The sequence below is a fragment of the Blennius ocellaris genome, assembly GCF_963422515.1.
Source record: "Blennius ocellaris genome assembly, chromosome: 20".
Classification (NCBI taxonomy): Eukaryota; Metazoa; Chordata; class Actinopteri; order Blenniiformes; family Blenniidae; genus Blennius; species Blennius ocellaris.
In genome coordinates this window covers 5,808,527-5,831,343 of record NC_137669.1, presented here as the reverse complement: position 1 = coordinate 5,831,343, position 22,817 = coordinate 5,808,527, and the positions used below count along the sequence as shown (strand labels likewise).

The window sequence follows — 22,817 nt, the reverse complement described above, 5'->3', positions numbered from 1 at the left end:
CATGGAAGAATGATTGCATTTTATTATTATTCTGATTTAACATTTTCAGGAATCTGAATTTTTGATTCGGGAAATATGTTTTCCACGTCGCTGCGGTTACTTTCGGCATATTTAGTCACTAATTCCATCATTTTCCAAGACTCAAATTGTATTTCGCCATTAGAATTAAAATTGTAATATTATTTTCTGTAGAGACTATAGACATTGGTCAGACGTTTGTGAGAACAGGTTATATGACATTGTTACATCTTGTTTGTAAAATATGAAGACGCGAGTCAGGATACTTTTAGCTTAGCTTAGCTTAGCTTAGCATTAAGACCCACAGTTCACGGATCTTTACTATTTAATATATCAGACTGTCTTGCGTCCCAATATGGGAGGTTGTGTGCGCTGTACACATACACCTGAAGGGCCATTTTTAGCAAGTCATTGTCGCTAAAATCGATGAACTATTTCAGGTTTCAGTGCAAAAAAGAACAGAACAAGTCATTCTTAGGAAAGATAGCGAGAGTCATTCTTGTTCAGGCTAAGAAAAGCGCGATGTCTCCAAACGGAACATCGATACCAAGCTCTCCCAGGCTAACTACGCTGTGCAGCCTAGCATGAACATGGAGGCCCTCTACCATTACAACTTCCAAAGAGCTTTTCTCACGCTTGAATTTCACAACAAATTGGAAAGTAGTGTTATAAGGCAGCTTATCAGTGTATTAAATTATTGTTGAGTTTGACGTGCTGTCACTGACTCTTACCGATGCGATACCGTTACGTTAGCGAGGCTAACCTTCCTCCAGCCGTTCAGTCTTTAAGCTAAGCTAGAAGCTTTGCTCTTCCACTTCGTACATGTAGCTTTCTTCATTTCACAAAAGAGATAACGTTTTTATTCAAACTTAGCCCAAAAGTCGACGCTTAAGGGAAAATGTTAATCCTGAAGTGTGAAGTGGCACTATAGATGATCTGTTTTGTTTTTTTTTCGGTTTTCCCTTTCAAAGAGTATTTAATGTTCTCCTCGCTTGTTCTCGGTTGGTTTATTTTGTCAACGCGAGCGACGTCTGCACACGCTAAAGCGGCCACGACCTTCAGCGGAGGATCAAGCATTCTTCGAGGTTTGCGGCAGCTTTAAACTTCACAGCTGAAATAATCTGCTGCTCATGAGCCCCTGGGAAGCCTCGCACCCCCCCCCCCCCCCCCCCACATTCACTCACTCACCTTTCACCAGCATCTCACCACAAACCCTTCCATTCTACATCTTTTTTTTAACGCTTGTGGTCATGTCACTGACCTGACCTTTTTAGGAGTCTTTTGCAAAGATGCGGTTATTGTGGCTTCAAATTTCAGTTCAGGAATGTATTCACATGCATTGGCACCAATCTATTATCTGGATTCATCTGCACTGTACTCTGTGATTTTGTTGTTGGGTTTTTTTTTTTTTTTAATCTGTTAGACAATCAGATGATTTCATGATCTGTGAGAGAACTTCATCGTCAGGATGCTTTCCTTTGAAATCCCGCTGTTCCATTTGACCAGAAGCCCTGTGCGACGAGCCGCCTCACTTTTACCTCTCATCTAAAACAGGGTTAAATTGTATGATATCGTATGTTAATACTGTGCTGTTAGTTCTCCAGTCAGGATGACTCCCTTTCTTCACAAGGAGATAAAAAGGGTTTCTCAACATGGACAAACTCCGGAGAGACGTGAAGGGAAAAGTACGGTTCTGAAAAGACTGAATTAACGGGACGAGGAGAAAATAAACAACTCTATATCCATCTGTGAAAAATAGCTAAATATGTAGGAGACAATATTTTCTGCTGAGATACATTTAGGTGTGTGCATTCTGAGAAACGATGGCAAAACCACGTTCTCGCAAGACAAACATTTGTTGAAACGACCCTTCCAAGCCCGAGACGAGAAGATCGACGCCTCACTTGCAGCAGCAACTGGAATCAGAGCCGGGCAGCGACTAGCCTAGCTTAGCATAAGGCCAGGAAATCGAAAGCAACAGCTAGCTTGTTATTTACTGCTCTTTCTTCCAGATTTTTTTTTTTTTTTTTTTTGTAATGTGCTATGAAGTCAGGACGGGGGAAACTAAGAAAATCTCATGTGTGTTTGTTTGTCATATTGTGTGAACCACGAGTGTCCAACGTTATTTCTTTCTTCTTTTTTTTTCAAAATGCTCTTCAAAATGTACTTACCAGGATATTGTTATTAAACAAATTGTGGAAGAGAAAGCTGCCATATTCATTGAGAAGAATCATTTGCATTGTAAACACACTGTTTAAAAAAAAAAAAAAAAAAAAAAAACGTGATTGAAAAAGGCTGCAAAATTGAAGAATGTTTTTTTGGGGGGGGGACAATTCACTCCCTTTTGTCAAAATTGGTTTCATAGTGAAAGACATTGTGTAGAAACGTAGACCTTTATTACATACAAACTGTAAAACTTTGGAATTTTGGAATTATGCTCCACTTTAATCCTCCAACTCAATCAAAATGAGTTTGACACTCCTGGTTTATACAATCTGATTGCAGCTTGTTACTGTATGTACAGCAGGCAAACTGCTCAAAGTTCTTGGTATTTAAAAACCCAAGACCCTTGTATGCGAACGCCATGCTTTGAATTTATTAAAAATATTGTGTCCAAAACTCAACATGCCCTATGTGAATTCTCAACCTTCCACCAAACTTTCACTCTCCGACTTTAATTGTGTAAGTTGCAACAGTATAAACTTCATTATTTTTCTTGAATTGTTGCCTGATTGAAAGAAAGAATTCTCAAATTACTTCAAACTGTCAACCTGTGTTTCCCTTTGTTGACGATCAATAAATACAAATCATGAGTTTGGTCTTGATGCCTTCAAGGATCATACAAGAGTTCAGCTACTGGTCACATGTCACTCTATTGATTGAATAAATGTTATTTATTTTAGATATATATTGTGTATAAAGAATTTGCCTTTTATTTGATGTGATTTCACTGATTGATTAAGGAAATAAATAAATAGATGTCGAATTAATATTGTGTCTGGCTGTTTTTTTGTTTGTTTTGTTTTTGTGTTTTGGCGTCCTCTCCTGGAAGGTTGAGGACAACAACATGAATTAAATATAGCGAATGCACAGCATGATAGTGAGGAAATGAGTGTTCTGTTATTATTCTTGTTAGGATACACAGAAATGTAGCGCTGGGTTATTACCTGTGCTAGGAACTATGTGTGGGGATGTTCGGGGGAACAATAATAAAGGACGGACATGCCACAAGAATGGCCGTACTCCTGACGATTTATCTATATTCCGAAACAATAGAACAAAAAACACACACTTTAGACGATGCTAGACAACATAGATTCCGTTCTCTGATTTATTTTAAATGCTTTTTATCTGGAATATGTGGTTGTATTGCAGACGTGAGAGGAGTTCCCCCGGTTTGAAATGAACGCAGCACAGGCGCCTGAACAGCCAATCACAGCCATGAACGCTTAAATGGCCCGCCTTTTTAATACCCGTCATGCAGTTGGGTAAAGGACTGTGCACACAAAAGTGGAATATATTAATCTAAAATGTTCACATTGTAAAGATACAGATAAAAAGACATAGTTGACCTTCTTTTTAATTTGTTTAGGGGCATTTTGCGGTACTTTTATAAATTGATCCGCCCGTGAGTGAGAGACTCGTCACTTCGAGTGATGTCGTGGGGCGTTCAATGGTCATGTTAAAAAGGGCTTCTGCTATGTTTGGCACTGGAGCGGTGGGGTTGTCCATCGCTGCAGCGGAATCGCTATCAAGAGATTTCGGAAGCACAATTTTTTCAAATGGGGAAGCTGGTGATCGTTTGTCCCGGCGCCCCAACTCAAAGGTGGAAATAAAATCATTGATTAAATAGGAGGCTATATGACAGAAAGATGAGGTTCCACATCACACATAAAATAACACAAGGGGGCCTCATTCTCCAGCCCTGGACTTTGGACCATGACCCATTAAAATCATGATAATTGAGTTCAACACAAGTGCACAAACCATATAGTACATCTTTACGTCATCATTTCAGAAACGTGTTTACAGATAGCCAAACCTTAAAAAAAATTAAGTTTCTTATAAGAATATCATCTGTTTTTCAAAGACACATGGCCAACCCTGAAACATGAATAAACCCTGGTCTCTACCACTTTGTTTATGACAATGTCATTGTCCAAAGGCATGAAGATTTCTTCCTCAGTGCCCATGAGCATGAATGGCTCAAGGTTCATTCTGGTCAAAGTGCTCCTGACTGTGTTTTTAATCAAATGTACTGTTGAGAAACGTCTCATATATTAGAAGTACTGCTTGATTGTTCACACACTGTTCCAGCAGCTCACCTGTTCCTTCCATAGTGACGGCATCAATCCCCTCGTCACCACCGGCTCTGCTTCTCACACTAAATCACTTTTTAAAAAATGACCTCAATTCTCAGCACAAATCTCACCTTTTTACAAAGTTAAGCTCAGTTTCATTAATGTAGAGCTGAATCGTATAGAATTGCTATGGTCACTGATCAGTGTTATTGTTATTATCAGTGTGAACAGGTGTGTGATACTCTGAATGGATACTTTTTGGATTTTTGTGACTTTTTGTTGTTGTATTGTTGCTTTTTTCCCCCTTCTTCAATCATATATTTCTCTTGTGACTTAATTTGATAATAAAAATGATCATTGTCACTTATTTTTTTGTCGCTTTTACTGTTGCATTTTGACTTTTAACTATTGTTGCGTTGTGCCATTGGCCCTTCTGGGCCACCGTAAAATTTCAAAGCTGGATGAATTTGTGTGTTTTATGATTTTTTCCCCCCCTTTCTTTTATTAATTAGTTAAAACCTAGAACTGAATCCGAGAAAGGTTGACAGATAATAACAACTTTTGTTCCAACAACAATAATGAAACATTTTTCTCCCATACATTGTGATATCTGGAATCTTAAATAAAGTGTATAAACCTATCACTCCAACAAATGAGAAGAGAATATGATTTCAGACAGTTTGGGTAGAGACTAAAGTAAGCATTGATCTCTGGTTTTGTTCATGTCGATACCAACGTATGTATTGATATTTGGATCGATCTGCCAACCACTAGTTATTATATCTTGACCCACGAAAACTAGTCGGTTCTTTCGTCTCAGCTCAGTTGGCTTTTTCGACTCATGCTGAGTCACGTCCTCTGGGTTCACTGATAATATTGATAAATGTGTAAAGGTAGTGAATTTCTGTTGTCAGGCTATAGGTAGTCAAGGTGAAACAAAGTGTTGACAAGTTCAAAAAGCACCAATTTGACCAAAAAAAACACAATGTCTGATTGTACGTCTAAAATTAATACTTTAATATGGTGATGTTGGATTTCTCCAGTACCAGAAGCAGCAGGATTATAGATCTATAGAACTCAGAATTATATCGAATTCTATGAGCAGTAGTCTATTTGTACATTTCTATGGGTACTTCCTAATCATCCTTCCTTTCTCCTTTCCTATCCACCTTTCCTTAACCCGGTGGACGAGGTCACAGGGTTCAGGTGTCAGGAAACTTCCTGAAGGAGTCAGAGAACGGCGATCACGTTTGTTTTGACAATATGACTGTACTGTCCACTCGGTGCTGCAATAATAATCCGACGGCGGCGAAGGTCAGTGACGTCTGCCGCGGTGGATAAACTACAAATTTTCGACACACCCAAACAACTTGGCTCTCAACCGTTGAGTGAGGCAAGTCAAAGAACGGGACTGAACGAACCCGTGAAGCCATTTGCTGAGGAACATCTTCCCAGACGTACAATCAATTTGTGTCGACTTGGTTGAACCAAAACAAAAAAAAGATTAAAAAAAAAAAAAAGTCTCAAAGCCACACAAAGCACAGAAGTAGCTCATCTTTTTACCCACGCCATATCTTTAGCTGTGAAATTAAATTGTCCAGTCGTTTTGAGTCAGTGAGCTGAACTCTGACGTGGTATGAGCTGGCAGGTTGGAGGGGATTTAATTTCCAGTGTTGTTTGATGCAAACTACAAAAATCTGTGCCTTTTGAAACAAGTGTGCTCCTCCTTCACGCCACATTACTGACGATTCTCGTTTCTCTCTTCTGTTCTACGCGTCGTTGTTGGAATGTATTACTGTTACACGTGTTCCCCCAGATTTGCAAGTGTGGCATTCAAGATGGCCGACAATATAGTCTAATTAGCTTTTTTTTTTTCTTCCCAAAAACTTTGGACAAAATAAAATTGCCTGGAAATCATAGTTTACGAGTAAGCCCATTCTGTTACTTTTGTTTTATTTAGAGGAAGTGTGTTTTTTTAATTTGAATCGTTACAATTAGGAACACATCGAAAAAGTTGTTTTCCCTGTGTGTGTGTATGTGTGTGTGTCTAGGTATCCACAACTGGGAAATTCACTTGTTACAGCAGCATTAAATAAATAAAGAAAATAAAAATATACAATAGACAGTACCTTATTCTAAAAAGATAAACACTACTATGAAACATAATTATTATAAAAATACAATAAACTACAGATATAAACGGAGTCCATAAGTTAGAGGGAGTTCGGTGCAGTTATCAAGTATTTGCTGAAGTTATTAAGTATTTGGTGGAGTTATTAAGTATTTGCTGACATTATTAAGTATTTGGTGGAGTTATTAAGTGTTTAGTTCAGATATTAAGTATTTGGTGATGTTATAAAGTATTTGGTGCAGGTATTATGTATTTGGTGCAGTTAGAGAGCGTTTGGTGCATTTACTTAGTATTTGGTGTAGTTATTAAGTATTTGGTGTAGTTATTAAGTCTCTGGTGCAGCTATAAAGTATTTGGTGTAGTTATTAAGTATTTGGTGTAGTTATTAAGTATTTGGTGTAGTTATTAAGTCTCTGGTGCAGCTATAAAGTATTTGGTGTAGTTATTAAGTATTTGGCTCAGTTATTAAGTCTCTGGTGCAGCTATAAAGTATTTGGTGTAGTTATTAAGTATTTGGTGTAGTTATTAAGTCTCTGGTGCAGCTATAAAGTATTTGGTGTAGTTATTAAGTATTTGGCTCAGTTATTAAGTCTCTGGTGCAGCTATAAAGTATTTGGTGTAGTTATTAAGTATTTGGCTCAGTTATTAAGTCTCTGTTGCAGCTATAAAGTATTTGGTGTAGTTATTAAGTATTTGGCTCAGTTATTAAGTCTCTGGTGCAGCTATAAAGTATTTGGTGCAGGTATTATGCATTTGGTGCAGTTATGAAGTGATTGGCACAGTTATGAAGTATTTGATGCAGTTAGAGAGCGTTTGGTACATTTATTTAGTATTTGGTGCAGTTATTAAGTATTTGGTTCAGTTATTAAGTCTCTGGTGCGGCTATGAAGTATTTGGAGCAGCTACTGAGTATTTAGTGCAGTCAGCCAGCTTGGTGCAGTTATTAAGTATCTGGTGCAATTAGAGAGTGCTTGGCGCAGTCGTGCAGTATTCCATGCCGTTATTAAGGGTTCGGGGCAGTCGGTTTGCGCGTGCGGAGCGGCGGCAGTGAAGGTTTCCCCTGCTTTTTTCGGGGTTTACAGGAGCGTGAAAACAGCAGAAGCGCTGTTCTGCAGGAAGTCCATCTTGCATGGGCGCAGTGCGCATGCGCGCCGGCACCCCACTAGTATCTAGCGATGTCTTCATAAAACGGTAAGGACATCCTTACTTTATTCACCATCTCGCTTTAATAAACGCGGCCGAAACGTCGGCCGGCCGCCGCGGCTCGCACGGCGTCCCGGGGCGGGGGGGTTTGACGGCCGCGCTCGGGCGGCGGAGGAGCGGTGGGGAAGAGGAGGGAGGGCTCGCACCGAATGGAGGGGCAACGCCGCCGCCGCCGCCGCCGTGCCGTTGTTTGCCGTACGTGCCGCCGCACAGGGAGACGTCATTTTGAGGGGGAGCGGAGAGTTAAAATGCAGTTACGAAGGGACGTACGGTTCACAGACGAGCGGCACGTCGCCGCCGCCGCAACAACCGTCGCGCGCCGCGTTTTTTTTTTCCCCCTCCCTCGCGCCCGAAAAACGTTTTAGAACCGCGCAGCCACGCGACAAGTTACGCCCTGGTTAGCTTTTAATGGCTGCCGAGTCCGAGCCGCCGACTTGCGGCTTGAAGACGAGCCGCTGGAAAGTCGTCAAAAAGCGGGGGAACTTGGCGGAAAGGCGGCGGCGGCGGGTGGTAGTGGTGCGGATGTTGGAGCTAAGCACGTTAGCATAGGGACGCTTAGCGTCAAATTGGCGTAAAATAAAGCGCGGCTCGCGCCGCGTTAGCCTCCGCGCCCAAAGCCCGACTGTTTAAAACAACTTTACCCGGTTTAAAGCGCCATGTTGTGGCTAACTTTGATACTTAAGTTAATGTTGTTCCACTCAGGAAGTTAAACTTGTATAAAGTGACTGGGCCACACATGAATAACTTCACATCCAGCCTGGTCTATTTAAAATATGTCATTTATGTCGTTATCACATGCAAAAAGTCCATGAAGCGCGTAGTTTAGCATTAAGATGCTTAAAAATACTGCTATTTTTCAATTATTCCTCTATATTTTATGTGTAAATATCCCCAAAACGACACCAGATATCACAAGTATGGCCAAAATAAGCTTTTTGTCAACAATCTGTGGTCTAAAACACAAATCTGAAATTATCCACGAATTAAATAATCATAGTAATATAGCATTTTTTCAATAGAAAATCAAAGTACAATTTATGAATCCTCTTTTGAAGTCAAATTGGTACTAATTGAAAGAATATGATTTTATAACTAAATATCTCAAAACCAACACTCAAACGGGGTGGTATAAAAACCAACGTACACATCCTTAGGAAAGAAAGAATTGTGAAAATCTTGCATCTTCAAGATGGAAGCTCAAAGTACAACAACAAAATAGTTGTTCTCTTTTTTCATTTTCACAAAAGTAACGGAAAAAATTGCTCATAAGTGGCTGAATCAGCAGAATAGTCACATAAATAACATTGTAAAACAACTTTAACCATTCTGAAGTGCCGTGTTTGCTCAAATGTAAAAAAAAAAAAAAAGACTTATAATGGTATTTACCTTGTCAGCAGTCTATGCATCTTGTCTCGTGTTTAGTTTAACCCCGGTAACTTTAACGCTAAGTTAATATTGTTCCACTCAGGAATTTAAACATCTATTGTGTCATTGGGCCACACATCATAAATTACTTCACATTTAGCCTAATGTATTTAAAATGTCATATTTATGCTGTTGGCTGCAAAATACAATTAAAGGTCCAGAAAACATCTCATTTAGCATTCAAATACAAATTTTCCAACTGTGCCTTGTTGTGGATATAAAGATATTTTTTTTATAACTAAATATCTCAAAAACAACATTAAATGCCTGAAATAAGCTTTTGTTGTGTATAAAAAAACAAACCTAAAAATCTCTAGGAATAAAATATATCATCTTTTCAATAGCAAATACGATTTACAAAATATTAATTCTCTTTTGAAGTATTGCTGTATTAATTGAAACAATTTTTATACTTAAATATCTATATAATATATATCTATACTTAATATCTATAACAGCACTCAAACGATCACATTCAATCAAATTGTGTCTATTAATATATTTAGTATACATTATAAAAAAGTTTAGTTTTAGTTTGATATCTTTTCACAAAAGCTCAACAAAGAGATAAAGAAGGACTAATCGATATAAAATAGAATAACGTCACGAATCACAAGTGTCCCCCGACAAAATGAACATGACACTTTAAGATTATTTGATTTTTAAGTACACTTCCTGGTGTAAAATACATCAAAAAGTAAATAAAAACATCAAAACCCTCCGTTATTAGTAGGTTGGTCATATTTTGAGTTCCAGCTTTAAGATACTTGACTGATACTTTAACGTTTAATAATATTAATATATTTGATTTTGATCTATTCTGTGTGGAGATATGTATGTATGTGTGTATTTTAATAATGAACAAAACTTTATAACCAAAGACTCACATTCATGTAGGTTTCTTCGGGTTTATTCAACATGTTTAATGCCAAGTTAAATTGTTCAACAATCAATCATAAAATTACTAGAGAAATTTCTGGGAATTAAGTATTAATGGGGGGGGGATCAGGCCAAAGTGTTGACTCTGTTCAGGACTAAAAAGTAAACCCTACTTTATTTTCAGTCTTATCCAGATCATCCCATTGGCCATAATCGTCATTGTTCATACGCATCCATTCGTTACTGTTTCCTTAATGCCTGATCGCTTTAAGACGACACAGTCGTGAATTAATACTTTTATTTAAAGCTCCATATGGAGAAGAAGGTAACTCCCTATTTGACAAAACAAGCTATTCTCTCATTTGCCCAATGTGGAGGTATTGCAGTCGGTAATTCTGAAAAGTAACAACCCATTAAAAGAAGGACAAATAGTACCAGTTGATCAGGAGAGAGACGTTTCCAGATTCCACATCACCATTAGATCCCATTCAATTCTCCTTCTAGATGGAACAAATCCCGGGACCGCTGTTGCTCTAGTCGTCTCTCGCGAGTGTGATGGCGACCGCCGAGGAGGTGACCGTGTCCATGGGCGAGGTGGTGATGGTGAAGGCCGAGGACGAAGGCGACGGAGACCCCAGCGACACCAGCAAGACTCAGGTCATCCTCCAGCTCCAGCAGATCGCCACAGGGTACGTCCCGGAATTGAGCTCCCCCCCCCCCCCCCCCCCCCCATCTCTCGACATCGACTCTCGACGTTTGACCGTGTTCTTTGTTCCAGAGACGAATCGGCCGAGACGAACGCCGCCGTCATGGCTGTGGAACACCATCCAGGTACGACACGTTTTGATTTAGTTTTTTTGTGCAAAAATCGCATTGGGAAAGTGTCAATGGATCATCGTCTCTTCATCCCGGCAGAACAAATGGAAGGAGAAGACGTGGAGATCGGATGTCCCATCACGTGCGGCGACAGTAAAGCCATGCTGCTGCTGAAGAAGTTTGTGTGTCCGGGAATCAACGTGAAGTGTGTGAAGGTTCGTGCTGTTCAGTGGAGTTCATTATGCACTTTATAACAAATATCGCTCTTTTGACCTTCTGCAGTGGCTCCAACTTTGGTTTTTGGGTTTTTTTGTGCACACAAATGTTAAAAACGATGTTTAATTCTTGGCTAAAAAAGGCTTTTAATAAAAAGGCACAACTAAAATTGCTCAAATGGTAGAAGGGATAGTTAAAACGGCTTAAAAAAAACAAAAAAAAAGCCCTAAAATGACGAGTTTCTAAATCAAAAACAAACTTCACGTTAAAGGAGGCCTTATTGTTGGGTCTGATTTTGTCGCTCAACCAGTTTAAATCAATCAGAAACAGCAGTGACTTTCCTGAAAGAAGAAACGTTTCTGAATAGAAGGCAGAACAGAAAGTGAGCTCTTGCGAGCTGCGAGCCAATAGACATGCAACAGAAACCGATCGAACGACTTGTTTTCAACTAAAATGTGTTATTATTATTATTTTTATTATTATTATTAGACGGTTAGAAGCGTTTCCTGCCGTGACGCCTCACCTGCTCCGTCGTCCCCCCCCCCCCCCCCCCAGTATGAAGAGCAGCTGATCAGCCCCAAGCAGTTTGTGCACATCTCTGGAAAAGCCACCCTGAAGGACTGGAAGAGAGCCATCCGGATGGGAGGAGTCATGCTCAGGTGAGGAGGTGAACCCCTCTCCTCCCTCTCCTCTCTCCTCTCTCTCCTCCCTCTCCTCTCTCTCCTCTCTCTCCTCTCTCTTCTCCCTCTCCACCCTCTCCTCCCTCTCCACCATCGCCTCCCTCTCCTCCCTCTCCTCTCTCCTCCCTCTCCTCCCTCTCCTGTCTCTCCACCCTCTCCTCCATCTCCTCTCTCTTCTCTCTCTTCTCCCTCTTCTCCCTCTCCACCATCTCCTCTCTCTCCACCCTCTCCTCCCTCTCCACCATCACCTCCCTCTCCTCTCTCTCCACCCTCTCCTCCATCTCCTCTCTCTCCTCTCTCTCCTCTCTCTTCTCCCTCTCCACCATCGCCTCCCTCTCCTCCCTCTCCTCTCTCCTCCCTCTCCTCCCTCTCCTGTCTCTCCACCCTCTCCTCCATCTCCTCTCTCTTCTCTCTCTTCTCCCTCTTCTCCCTCTCCACCATCGCCTCCCTCTCCTCCCTCTCCTCTCTCCACCCTCTCCTCCCTCTCCACCATCACCTCCCTCTCCTCTCTCTCCACCCTCTCCTCCATCTCCTCTCTCTCCACCCTCTCCTCTCTCTCCACCCTCGCCTCCCTCTCCTCTCTCTCCACCCTCTCCTCTCTCTCCACCCTCTCCTCTCTCTCCACCCTCCACCCTCCACTGAGCTTTAACTGACTTCACACTAGCTCCACCCGTCACTATTAAAAGTGTATGAAATGACAACGTGTTCCACAAGATACTTCCTGTGGTGGGAAATTGGGAGTTTCCAAAGGTCTCTTCGCTTCTGAAGAGGTTTGTTTTTATTTTATTTTATTTATTTATTTATTTTAGCCTCTTTTGGCTCGTCAGCAAACACTTCCAGATTTCGAAACATCAGAGATATTCTCGCTGCTCGGCTCCAGATATTTGTGGCACGAATGAGCCGTTACACTTCGCGCGTTACGACTCCCAAACAAGCAGGAGAAGTGAACCCAAGTCACACTTTCCGCCTCCAACTTACAGAAAGTCACAAATCAAAACACGTCAGCCGGCGTCTGGAGGATGAAAAAAGATTTTTTATATATATATATATATATATATTGTTTGTGTGTCTCCCACTTGTTTCTGCAGAAAAATGATGGATTCTGGGCAGCTGGACTTCTACCAGCACAGCACGCTGTGCACCAACACGTGTCGCAGCACCAAGTTCGACCTTCTCATCAGCAACACGCGCTTCCCTCCGGACGGCAGCGGGCTGACCACGCCCACATCCTCCCACGGTGAGAGACCACACACAATGCACCAGTCCTGAGGCTTTTAATGGACCCACGTCACACCAAGAGGGACATTCACACACACACACACCCACACACACACACACACACACACACACAAACAAACACATTCACTTACACGTATTTCCCCCGTTTCCATGGAGACGGAGTTCAAAACACTTCCCAGTTTCCTCCCCGAGCATATTTAAAGAATTCCTGATAAGTATTGTTTCAGGAAAATAAAACCGTTGCTATCATAATAGTCATGGGACAGTATGACAGTAAAAAGGTGGATATTAAGAGTAAATATATTTCATTCCAGTAGTAAACCAGTGGCTTAAAGTGGAAGTAAAGAACTGATGAACTAATTCTTGAAAGATATTAAACAATATTATTAAACAATAAAAAAGATATTAAGCAACTGATCGGACAACACAGCAATCATTAGTTATGGGAATAACTTGGACCAACAATCACAGAATAAAGTGAAAATAAAGGCAAAGAGGAGTTTTAGTTCCTCTCTAAGTCTTATCTTATCTTATCTTAAGTCGTTCTCTAAGCAGCCACCAGAGGGCGATGAAGAGACGGATGCCTGGAGAATGGTGGCATCAGTTAGCTCAGCAATGACAACATGAACGCAGCCTGTGATTCTACTCACCTATTTCATACGACACAACTTGTACGTTACGTTCAGGCTACAAGCCACACGCCGTGACTCCTGGTTTCCATTTCAGCCCAGGTGGTTCTGGGTAACGGCGGTGCAGCCGGCGAGGACAAGGCCGAGGCCCTGAGCCTGAAGACGGACTGGAGCTCCAACTCGCTGGAGGCTGCAGAGAAGAAGAGCTCCAGTGAGATCTCTGGTCAGTGAGATCACACACACACACACACACACACACACACACTGATCACGAGCAGCTGGTGACTGTGACTCCCCCCCCCCCCCCCCCCCCCCCAGAGGACACGCTGAACTTCTGGAAAGGCATCGCCGACGTGGGCTTACTGGGCGAGGTCGTGACCAACATCAACACGGAGCTGCTGCAGCTGCTGAACGGCGTGCAGCAGCGCCGGGATCCCGCCGCGCTGCAGGACACAGGTACGGCAAAAAATAAAAACCCAAGCAAGAGAGCAGCAACAAACTTACGGCGGCGAGGGAGGGACTTCCTGTTACACGACAGCCGAATGTGTCTCCCCCTCCCCCCCCCCCCCCCCCCCTCCCTTTGTTTCTGACTGACCCGATTGACCCTTTTGCTCGATTGCCGCACCGATCCCAGATTCCTGTCTGGTAGAGGTGGCGGTGCTCAGTAACCTCGCCCAAGTCTTCGGCCTGCTCGACTCGGTCAAGAAGATCGTGCAGCGGCGGCGGCAGCAGACGGACCCCAGCCAGGAGGACGTCCTCAGCACGCTCAGCAGTGAGTACCGCTTCTCGCCTCCCGGCAGCAAGACTGCGAGAACGGCGCTCCTCCCGTTCACAGTTGGGTCCTTTTAATTGTAACTTGGGGAGCCGTTACCGCGCCGGCTGGAATAGAAACAGCAGGAAATTAACTATCAAGGATCAAACACACACTGCAGCTCCAGACACTCTGGCTTTCGTTGGCCTTGCGAGTGAGAAACACAGATCAAACACGAGTGGAAGCGACAGGATTTGATTTTGCAAAAGGGAGTAAAAATCGACTTAAGTGATTTACTGATGCTTCACATGGAGGCACAATGTGGCCCTCTGACAGTCTGGAACGTTAGTGGCCCTCACAATCAGCCCAGCTGCTCCCCGCTGTCAAGAGTAGAGTTCCGAAATGGTCGTCGTCTGACATTATCTGGAATAATAAAGTAAAAAGGAGCAAGTGGCGACTTTAGCGCCATAAACACTTCAAACCAAAGCAGTGCAACTCTCATCAAGAGAATTTATCTTTCGCGCGGAAGAAACTGAAGTGTTTCATGCACACTGGATAAAACTGAGGCTCATCGCCGAGTAACTAACAAACAAACAACAAGTGATCCTGATTGATCTGAACTTGACGTCTATATAGACACTTTGGTACAACGGGCCTTTAAGATATCAAGAAAACACAACGCCGCTGACATGAGACCCACTTACAGCTCACTAGTCGTAGTTCAGCATCGAAATGTTGCCCTTCGTTACCTCCTCGCCGGTTCCCTGCCTCGGAGGAGGAAGAGTATTCAGAGTATTCATGTTCCCTCCCCTCACTGTGCCTCAGATGACTTTGGATTTCTTCTACCCTCATAAACTCATCAAAGTCGCGTAAAAAAAAAAAAAAATCAAAACTGCCGGGAGGCCTGCACGGCGACAAGAATCGTATTCCGATTAACCTCGCAGCTGTAATTTAACCCAGCGTGACGGCGAACGGAAAGTTTGTTTACGCCAAACACTGATGGAGAATCAATGGCGAATCCGCAACGCCTCAACAACCCCCCCCCCCACAGTCTCACTGTTTGCATTCCAGAGGAAGAGTGATGCGTCGGCGAAACGTGACCAACCCCCCCTTTTTTTTTTCACGACGGCCCCCAAACTCCGGCTCTTCTAAGTTTTCCTGGACTGAATCGCCTCAAATGCTTCTTTCTGAAATGGAGCCGGATCTCCGAGCGGCCACGCGTCAGCTCCCCCGTTTAAGACCTTTTTCCTCACGCTGGATCGTTTCCCGAGGCCGGACTGGAGGTTTTCAAGATATTTATTATCCGACAAAACTTTTCTAACTTCCAAAGTGTTCCGGACCCCGTCGGCCCCCCCGGGGTCGGTGTGTTTACACAACCAGCTGAAAACTCAACCCAAGAGCTCCTCGGGGGGGTCTGAACCTGACAAAGTAATTGGGATTCTGTTCTCAGATCAGCTCGTTTGGTCACTGAGGTGTTGCACGCCAAGGTTGGAAAAGACATTTACTCTCACGAGGAACAATTTTTTACCTCGAAAAATTAATAATCAACATTTTAGATTAGTTTTTTGGTGGAAAATAGCACAAAAAAAAATCGCTTTGCCATAATTTCCAGTCTATCATGAGAGACTTTTTCACACTGCTGCTTAAACAATGATGCGACTAATTTATGGATTTTTGCAGGTTGACGGGCTTCATGTTTGACCTCGTCACATCATACCAATGATATAGTTTTTTATTTGTCCGGTTCAATTACCGGTAAATCAAACACACTCAAATTAATTCGTCAGATCAGATCTTCCTGTAAATATTCTCCTGTGTGGTGCGTTCAGGTGCATCATGTAACGCCAACCTCCTGGCTGACCAATCGTCCTCCTCAGAATCAGAAATCAGCAAATATCTGATAAAATACTTTATCAACAGCGATGAAACCCTCTGTGTATTTTTGCTCTCTCTCTCTCTCGCTCTCGCTCTCGCTCTCTCTCTCGGAGTCTAATTAGTGTGAAAGTAAAATAATCATTTATTTTATATGCCAACCCAAAAAAGCACAAGCGATTCACTCTGGTGAAAGTGGAGGTGTCCTTTAATGTCCAACTGAGGCTTTTAACTTGAAACTGTCACACGACTTCATGAGACTCAGTCAAACAAGTTTGTTTGTCCAGAAGGCGATCCAGTGGTAAATGAGCTTGTTGCTCATTTCCTTGTGACGTTTGTACTTTTCCTTCCTGCCACGGATTCCAGTTCCAAACCCAAGAATCAAAAGACTGTGAATTGATGTGTTTACGCTTGCAAATGTATTTTGCGGCCGCGGCGTTTGAATACTAAATATTTAAAAGACGGCTAACATTTTTTTTTATTGAGTCCGGTGTTTACGCTGCGGTATTGGGTTTGACATTTGCCGGCTGCGTCGCGCCGGCTGGGCCTGATGAATATTGACACGGAGAGATCGATATCAGCCGACAATATCAGACTCGGAATGTGGGGAGGCAGGAGGGGAGAAAAGAGCACCGTGGCGCCGGGTGACGGTTTCGCTGACGGGGCCCGTGGTTTTTTTTTTTTTTTGTCTCCGTAGGTCTGGAGGTGCAGCTGGAGGAGCAGAAGAAGCAGCAGCAGGTCCGGGCCTTCCTCTCCTGCCCGCAGCCGGCCAAGAGCAAGCCCCCCGCCAAGCGTCCGGCCAAGAGGCCGCGCCTGCAGAGGCCCGCCTCCACCACCACGCTCCTCGCCACGCCGGTCGGCCAGCCGGCGACGCTGCAGCCGCAGCAGTTCACCGTCCTCTCGCCCATCTCGCTCTCGTCCATGGGCCAGCCGTTCACGGTGGCCGGCCTGCCCATCGCCTCGCTGGCGCAGTCGTCCAACACGGTGACGCTGCTGCCGGCCGGCTCGCAACTCTTCACCCGCTACATGGTGACGGGCGACGGCAAGGCGGACACCATCACGCTGCACCCGTCGTCGGGCCTCACGCTGGTGGGCACGGCCGCCATGCAGGACCCCGGCCAGCTGGGGGCGATGATGAGCCCCGTGGAGCTGGTGCACCTGAGCCAGCAGGCCGGCACCGCCGAGATGGTGCCCATCGAGGGCCACGTGGTGGACGGCGCAATGCTGGTGCAGCAGGAGGTGCTGCAGGGCGAGGTGGAGGGCGGCCCGGAGCACACGGTCATCGAGATCAACCCGGCGCCGGTGGAGCAGGCGCTGGGGGTGATGGAGCTGCACCTGGCCGGGGACTCGGACCGGGATGGCGGCGGCGTGGTGGTGGAGGGCGGGATGGAGGTGACGGAGGAGGCGCAGTGCCACGTGCAGGAGGCGCAGACCGAGGGGGTGCAGGGGCTGCAGCTGGACGCCAACGGCCAGCTGTCCAACGTGCAGATAGTGGTGATCGAGGACAGTACTCAGGAACACGGCGAGGTCAAGTGAGGCGCGGCAGGTATGGACGCGCCGGTCCGGCCGTCGCGGACTTGTCGAAAGTGTAAATACACCGAATTTCCAAATCACTTGGGCCTAAGTACAAACTGTGTGTGTGTGTGCGTGCGTGTGTGTGTGTGTGTGTGTACATGCTTCTCTTCACAGGTTCGTTGACCGGGAATCAAAAAGAAGCGTGGAAACAAAAGTCCAGTGTGTCTTGGTTATAGCTGGTTTATGACAACTTTGTATTTATTTGTGGTTTTGGTCATTATTTGTGTTGAAGTGTTCAACCCAGGGACAAAGAGACACAGATGGAAAAAGATCCCAGCAGAGGCTCGTAAAGAAAACCTGCCAGGGAACCAAACCCAACATCCATCACGGTTTACAAACTGTTATTGACCCGCGCGCAACTTTTCTGTTGCTCCAAGCCTGAAATAGTTTTCTGTTGTTTCTAATCGCAATTGATGGCGTTTGAGTCACAGCAGCTCCACACGGGCAACAACAACAACATTCACACTGATTCAACAGAGACAAACACGCTCTGGTGTCCGACACGACGCGTCCCAGTCACCACAAACCCTCTTTCAGTTCCACTGAAGTCTTAACGGTTAAAGTTGGTTTGGAAGTGATCAAGTCGTCTGGAAGACGGTTGTCATACTTCTTCAAGTGAAATACTCTGAGAAAGCAACAACGTTTGACTATGGACTCCAGTCAAACTCCGTTGAGGTCGACTCTGACTCTGAATAACAGAGCTTCAGGTCCAGGTTGGTCGGAATTCATTTGGAGAAGAAAACCCAGAGACAGATTCCTGGAGGTACGACGTTGGTTACGTGGAAACGTGTCATCGGACAGTTTGGTTGACGGAGCAGCCACGTAGGGATCTGCTGGAACAGGTCCGATCCACCCCCCCCCCCCCCCCCCCCACTTTGATCTCCCGATACCTTCAGAGGTCCTGAAGGTGCCTTCAAACTGAACCCTGGAACCCTGGTCTGCTTGTGCCACCCCAGGGTTTTGGACCCCACTCACAAGTTCACACGCAAGCTTTAAAATCCAACGTACCGTTTGACAGTTTCACCCTCGGAAGCGCGTTTCCTCTTTGACGTCACAGGCTTGTCGAGAAACGTGTTCGTCTCCACCCGTTAAGCTTCTGGCGTCGACTTGTACACTCGAGATCCACCTGCAGCAGCCGGGTATCTAATCTGTCCAACCCGTGAGCCTCCCAAAAAGCTTGCCGCTTCTGACCGACGCAAGGAATCATCACGTGAAACTGCACGCAAAAACATGAAAATGACAAGTTCATCTTCAGTGTAGAAGAAGTCGCTTTTGATCAGAACGACAGCTGGTGCTTTAATTCCAGCAACGCTGATGAAGGAAATACAGTTTACGTCAATAAAGGCAGACAGATATTGAAGTCTTGTAAAACTACCGCATGTTTTAAGACGAGTTTCTAAACGTCCGAGACACTAACGTGTTTTACGCAACCCTTGACGAGCTGGTTGGTTCTCGTCTTTAACAACGTCTACGCAGACCAAGACGTCTCTCCATGTCTTCACTTCATCTTCACACCAAAAAAGTAATGCCGGAATATACCGAATCATGGAAAAACAAGTTTTGTGTTTTTTGTTGCAGCGTTCTTTGTTGTTTCAGGGAAACGGTCGGGAGCCACTTCACAGTGTGTTTGAAGTTCTGCTTAAGAGGGGACTTGTGGAATAATCATCCCAAGTTGTGTTTTGGCCTCCACTGATCCACATAATGACCAAAAACACAGGAAATACCAGCAGCCATGTCATAAACCGCAGGGGTGGGGGGGCGTGTCGCTACAATGGAACAGTGGGACGACTTGGGTGCGGCCGATTGGCTGGTTGAGCTTCTAATCACAGGACACCGTCGGGCTGGTTTTACCAGGAAACAGTATTTTGACCAGACGAGGGACGAATTGCACTGTTGACGGCGTGGCTCTTTGTTTTGCACTGTGTGGCGTCCTCGCAGGTCTGCCAACATCGATGCTTCCTCTCTGCTGTTCCTCCATTTTGCCTTTTTATTACAAACTTTTTTTTTTTGTCCTCTGTGTCACTGATGATGAACTACTGGGCGGATATTTCAAGTCAGGATGTGTACAGGAAAATATATATATATATATGTACTTAATGTAAAACTTGCCTGTATTTTACATTTGTAAAGTAGCTTGTTATTTATTAGGTTTTTTTAAGCAGAGGTTTTCTGTGCTGCAGGTGCAAACACATTAATTTAAGCTTTTTGTTTTGGCGGGGTTCTCGCTCCAAACGACCTGTTGAAGACTTGTGCTTTTTCAGTAATTTAATTTAAACCAATGAGGGTATTTGTATACTGACTTTGTAATGTGTTTTAATATCGGATTAAAACTTGGAAGGAAAAAAACCCCCCCAATAAACATGTGTGGTTGTTGTGTTGTTTCTCCACTGGATGGCGCTGTGTGCTCGCAGCTCGACGGCCTGGCGGAGCGGCTGTGTGAGTCCAAGGTGGAAACAAGTCACCCGGTTTATTCCTTGAAGGAGATGTGCTGCAGTTCTGAGGATAAGCAGTTGTTTGTGGAGTATTTTTCACAAATCGCTGCTCTCTGGGGACTTTCATCCAGAATCACGCTGAGATAAATGATCCGCTGAGCCCCGGGCTCTCGTTGGGGGTCAGAGGTCGTCGGCCTCGACCCCACTGCGCGTGGGAGTATGTTTAAATGTAAGTATGTGATATCATAATGTAATGCAAACAGCCTCCGTTCTCTGTGACACAGGAGACGATCGCCACTTAGCTCGTGGCTAACGTGTAGCTGTCGCACCGTTTTTCTCATTTTCCTGACCAATAAGATATATTGGCAGGAAGCCACGCCCCTTTTGGGTCATTTTTATGTTGAGATGTCGTGAGGGGTGTTGTCAGCAGCTGCTGAAAGTAACTTAAAAAAATAACTTGTAGCTTCAGCTATAAGAACACAACGGGGACTTTTTCCAACAGGGTGAAGCTGAAGGTTCAGCGCGGGGGTGGCAAACATAAAGCCCGTGGACCGAAACCCGGCCGCAAGAGTCTCCAGTTCGGCCAAACCACGAAGCAAATGGTCGAGAATTCAAAGAAAAACATTGATATTTGAAAGAGTAGCGACACAGATGAACTGTGAGATATCGGTAGGAACGCTCACGACCTCAACGCTAACAGACGAGCTTCAGAAGCATGCTGTCGAGGGGAATTTGTAAAAACACCCACAATGCAACAGCGATAGACGTTTTATGAAGTTTTTTTCTATTGTGATTATAGTTTGAGTATTAAAAAAGTGTTGTTTTTTTTAAACCTCGAAATTTTCATCGCGTATATTCTGCGCCACATCAAAGAAAAACCTGTATAACTATATTACTATGGCATTAATTTAACAATCCCGACCACTCATGTAGAAATTGTTTTGTGTGAAACCTGAAGTGAAATAAGTTTGAAACCCCTGGTCCGACAGCATGAAACGGCCTCACTGGAATCATATTTCAACACTCGCTGACCTCCACTTGTGATTGTTACTGTCAGACTTTATTTATAAAAAAAACTAGAAAATGGAAACACACATAAAAACCAAATGTGTCAATACTCAGCTGAATCAAATCATACCTCACAATTTGTGGTAAAAGATCCCCAAAATTGGATCAATTCCAAACTGGGGGGGTTCCTTGAAGAAGTTAGATACCGTAATTTCCAGACTAGAAGCCACAATTTTCTTTTTCACATTTTAAACCTTGCTGCTTAAACAGTGACTCAACTTATTTATGAAGTTTTACCCGTGATGTATTCAGGCGCATCTGTAATTCCAACCTTTCTTTATTATTATTTTTTTTTTATTTCCTGGGTGCGGCTTATATTCAGGCGTGCTCTGCAGTCCAGGAATTGCAGTGAAATTACGGTTGTTGCGTGCCACAGGAAGACGACACACCATCCGGCGCAATTTGCAGCCTCACAGCCCGCAGGTTGGATTTCCTGTCATGTTGTGCGCAAAACAAAAAGAAAGCGTGTGTGGCCAGCGGGGAGGCTGTTAGAGGAGGCCGACACGGCCGGCGGGTTGTCGGCATCACCTCCGCTGCTGCTGCTGCAGCGGTTCCAGGCGGGGAGAGATCCTGAGCCTGACGTGTGGGAGTCTGGAGGCGTCTCGGGTCTATCTATAGCTTGAACGGGGGAGAACAACAAACTCGGAAATAAACACGGCCGTCATATTCCAGGAGGCTGAACACACATGTAAGGTGGGAAATATACACGGAGGACTTGTTTTGACACTACCGTGACGAGTCTATGCCTCTGAAAGAACCTTGAAGAGTCATTATTTACGGAGTGGCAAATGTTAATCACTTTTCATCACCAACCAGAGAGTTTATACTGCTTTTATTTACTTTTCAGGTATTTATTGAAGCAGAACAAACTTCTTCTCTGGACGAACAATGATTTAATTTTATTTTTAATATATAGGCTTGTTTCTATTCACATATTATATATTATTATTGTTTTCACACGTCATGTGATATGAGGCCAAGTAGTTTAATCCCATCGAACTGTAGTTTTAGTATATTTTCTTGTTAGCTTGTCGTGATGTAACTCAAAGGAAACAAGTGGGTTCTTAAGGCTGCTGGGTAAACCCGACGGGACTCTCCTCCGAGTCGCACAAGCCGAAGGGGGAGGCAGCGGGAGGCGTCCCTGGATCCCCCGGAGTGGAGAAGCCAGAGTCTGACGGTGAGCCTCTGGCCCCGGCAGCACCGAGCGGCGCCTCCACTCTGTATTCAACAAAAGAGGGAACAAAGTAAACTGTGGAATTTGCAGTTCTGAGAGGTTTTTCGACTCGTTGCTCTGAAGGTAAATGTTAAAGGGTAGTTTCTCGGATTCTGTACAATCATCAATATTCATTACAAAGAAAGTGAAGAATGGGAAAGTGAAATTTATGATAATGAAACAGCTCTGATGAGTAAAGTTTCTCAGACTTTTTTTTTTTTGAAGGTCTGTTTCAAAAGGTTGCTGCCAAAAAAGTAAACTTCATCAATCAGTGAAACCTTTTATTTAATTCATGTTGGAGTTTCCATGCAGGTTTGTGCATATCATATATCAGAGGATAGGGAATTGAAAAGTGAACATTTTGGCGTT

General features: G+C 44.0%; 1 protein-coding gene across 2 annotated transcripts; it reads left to right on the top strand.

Annotated features, from left to right (window-relative positions):
- The first annotated feature begins 7,809 nt into the window (after positions 1-7,809).
- On the top strand, positions 7,810-20,051 carry gmeb1 (glucocorticoid modulatory element binding protein 1). 2 transcript variants are annotated; one of them, XM_080516206.1, is made up of 11 exons: positions 7,810-7,848; positions 10,462-10,646; positions 10,736-10,788; positions 10,873-10,988; positions 11,545-11,648; positions 12,758-12,906; positions 13,635-13,760; positions 13,856-13,993; positions 14,172-14,309; positions 16,858-17,706; positions 17,850-20,051. In XM_080516206.1, the coding sequence occupies exons 2-10, from the start codon at positions 10,513-10,515 to the stop codon at positions 17,694-17,696; spliced, it is 1,797 nt and encodes a 598-aa protein (XP_080372332.1). In that variant the 5' UTR covers positions 7,810-7,848; positions 10,462-10,512; the 3' UTR covers positions 17,697-17,706; positions 17,850-20,051. The 2 variants fall into 2 exon arrangements, with proteins under 2 accessions (XP_080372332.1, XP_080372331.1); XM_080516205.1 differs by having other exon boundaries at positions 16,858-20,051.
- The last annotated feature ends 2,766 nt before the right edge of the window (positions 20,052-22,817 follow it).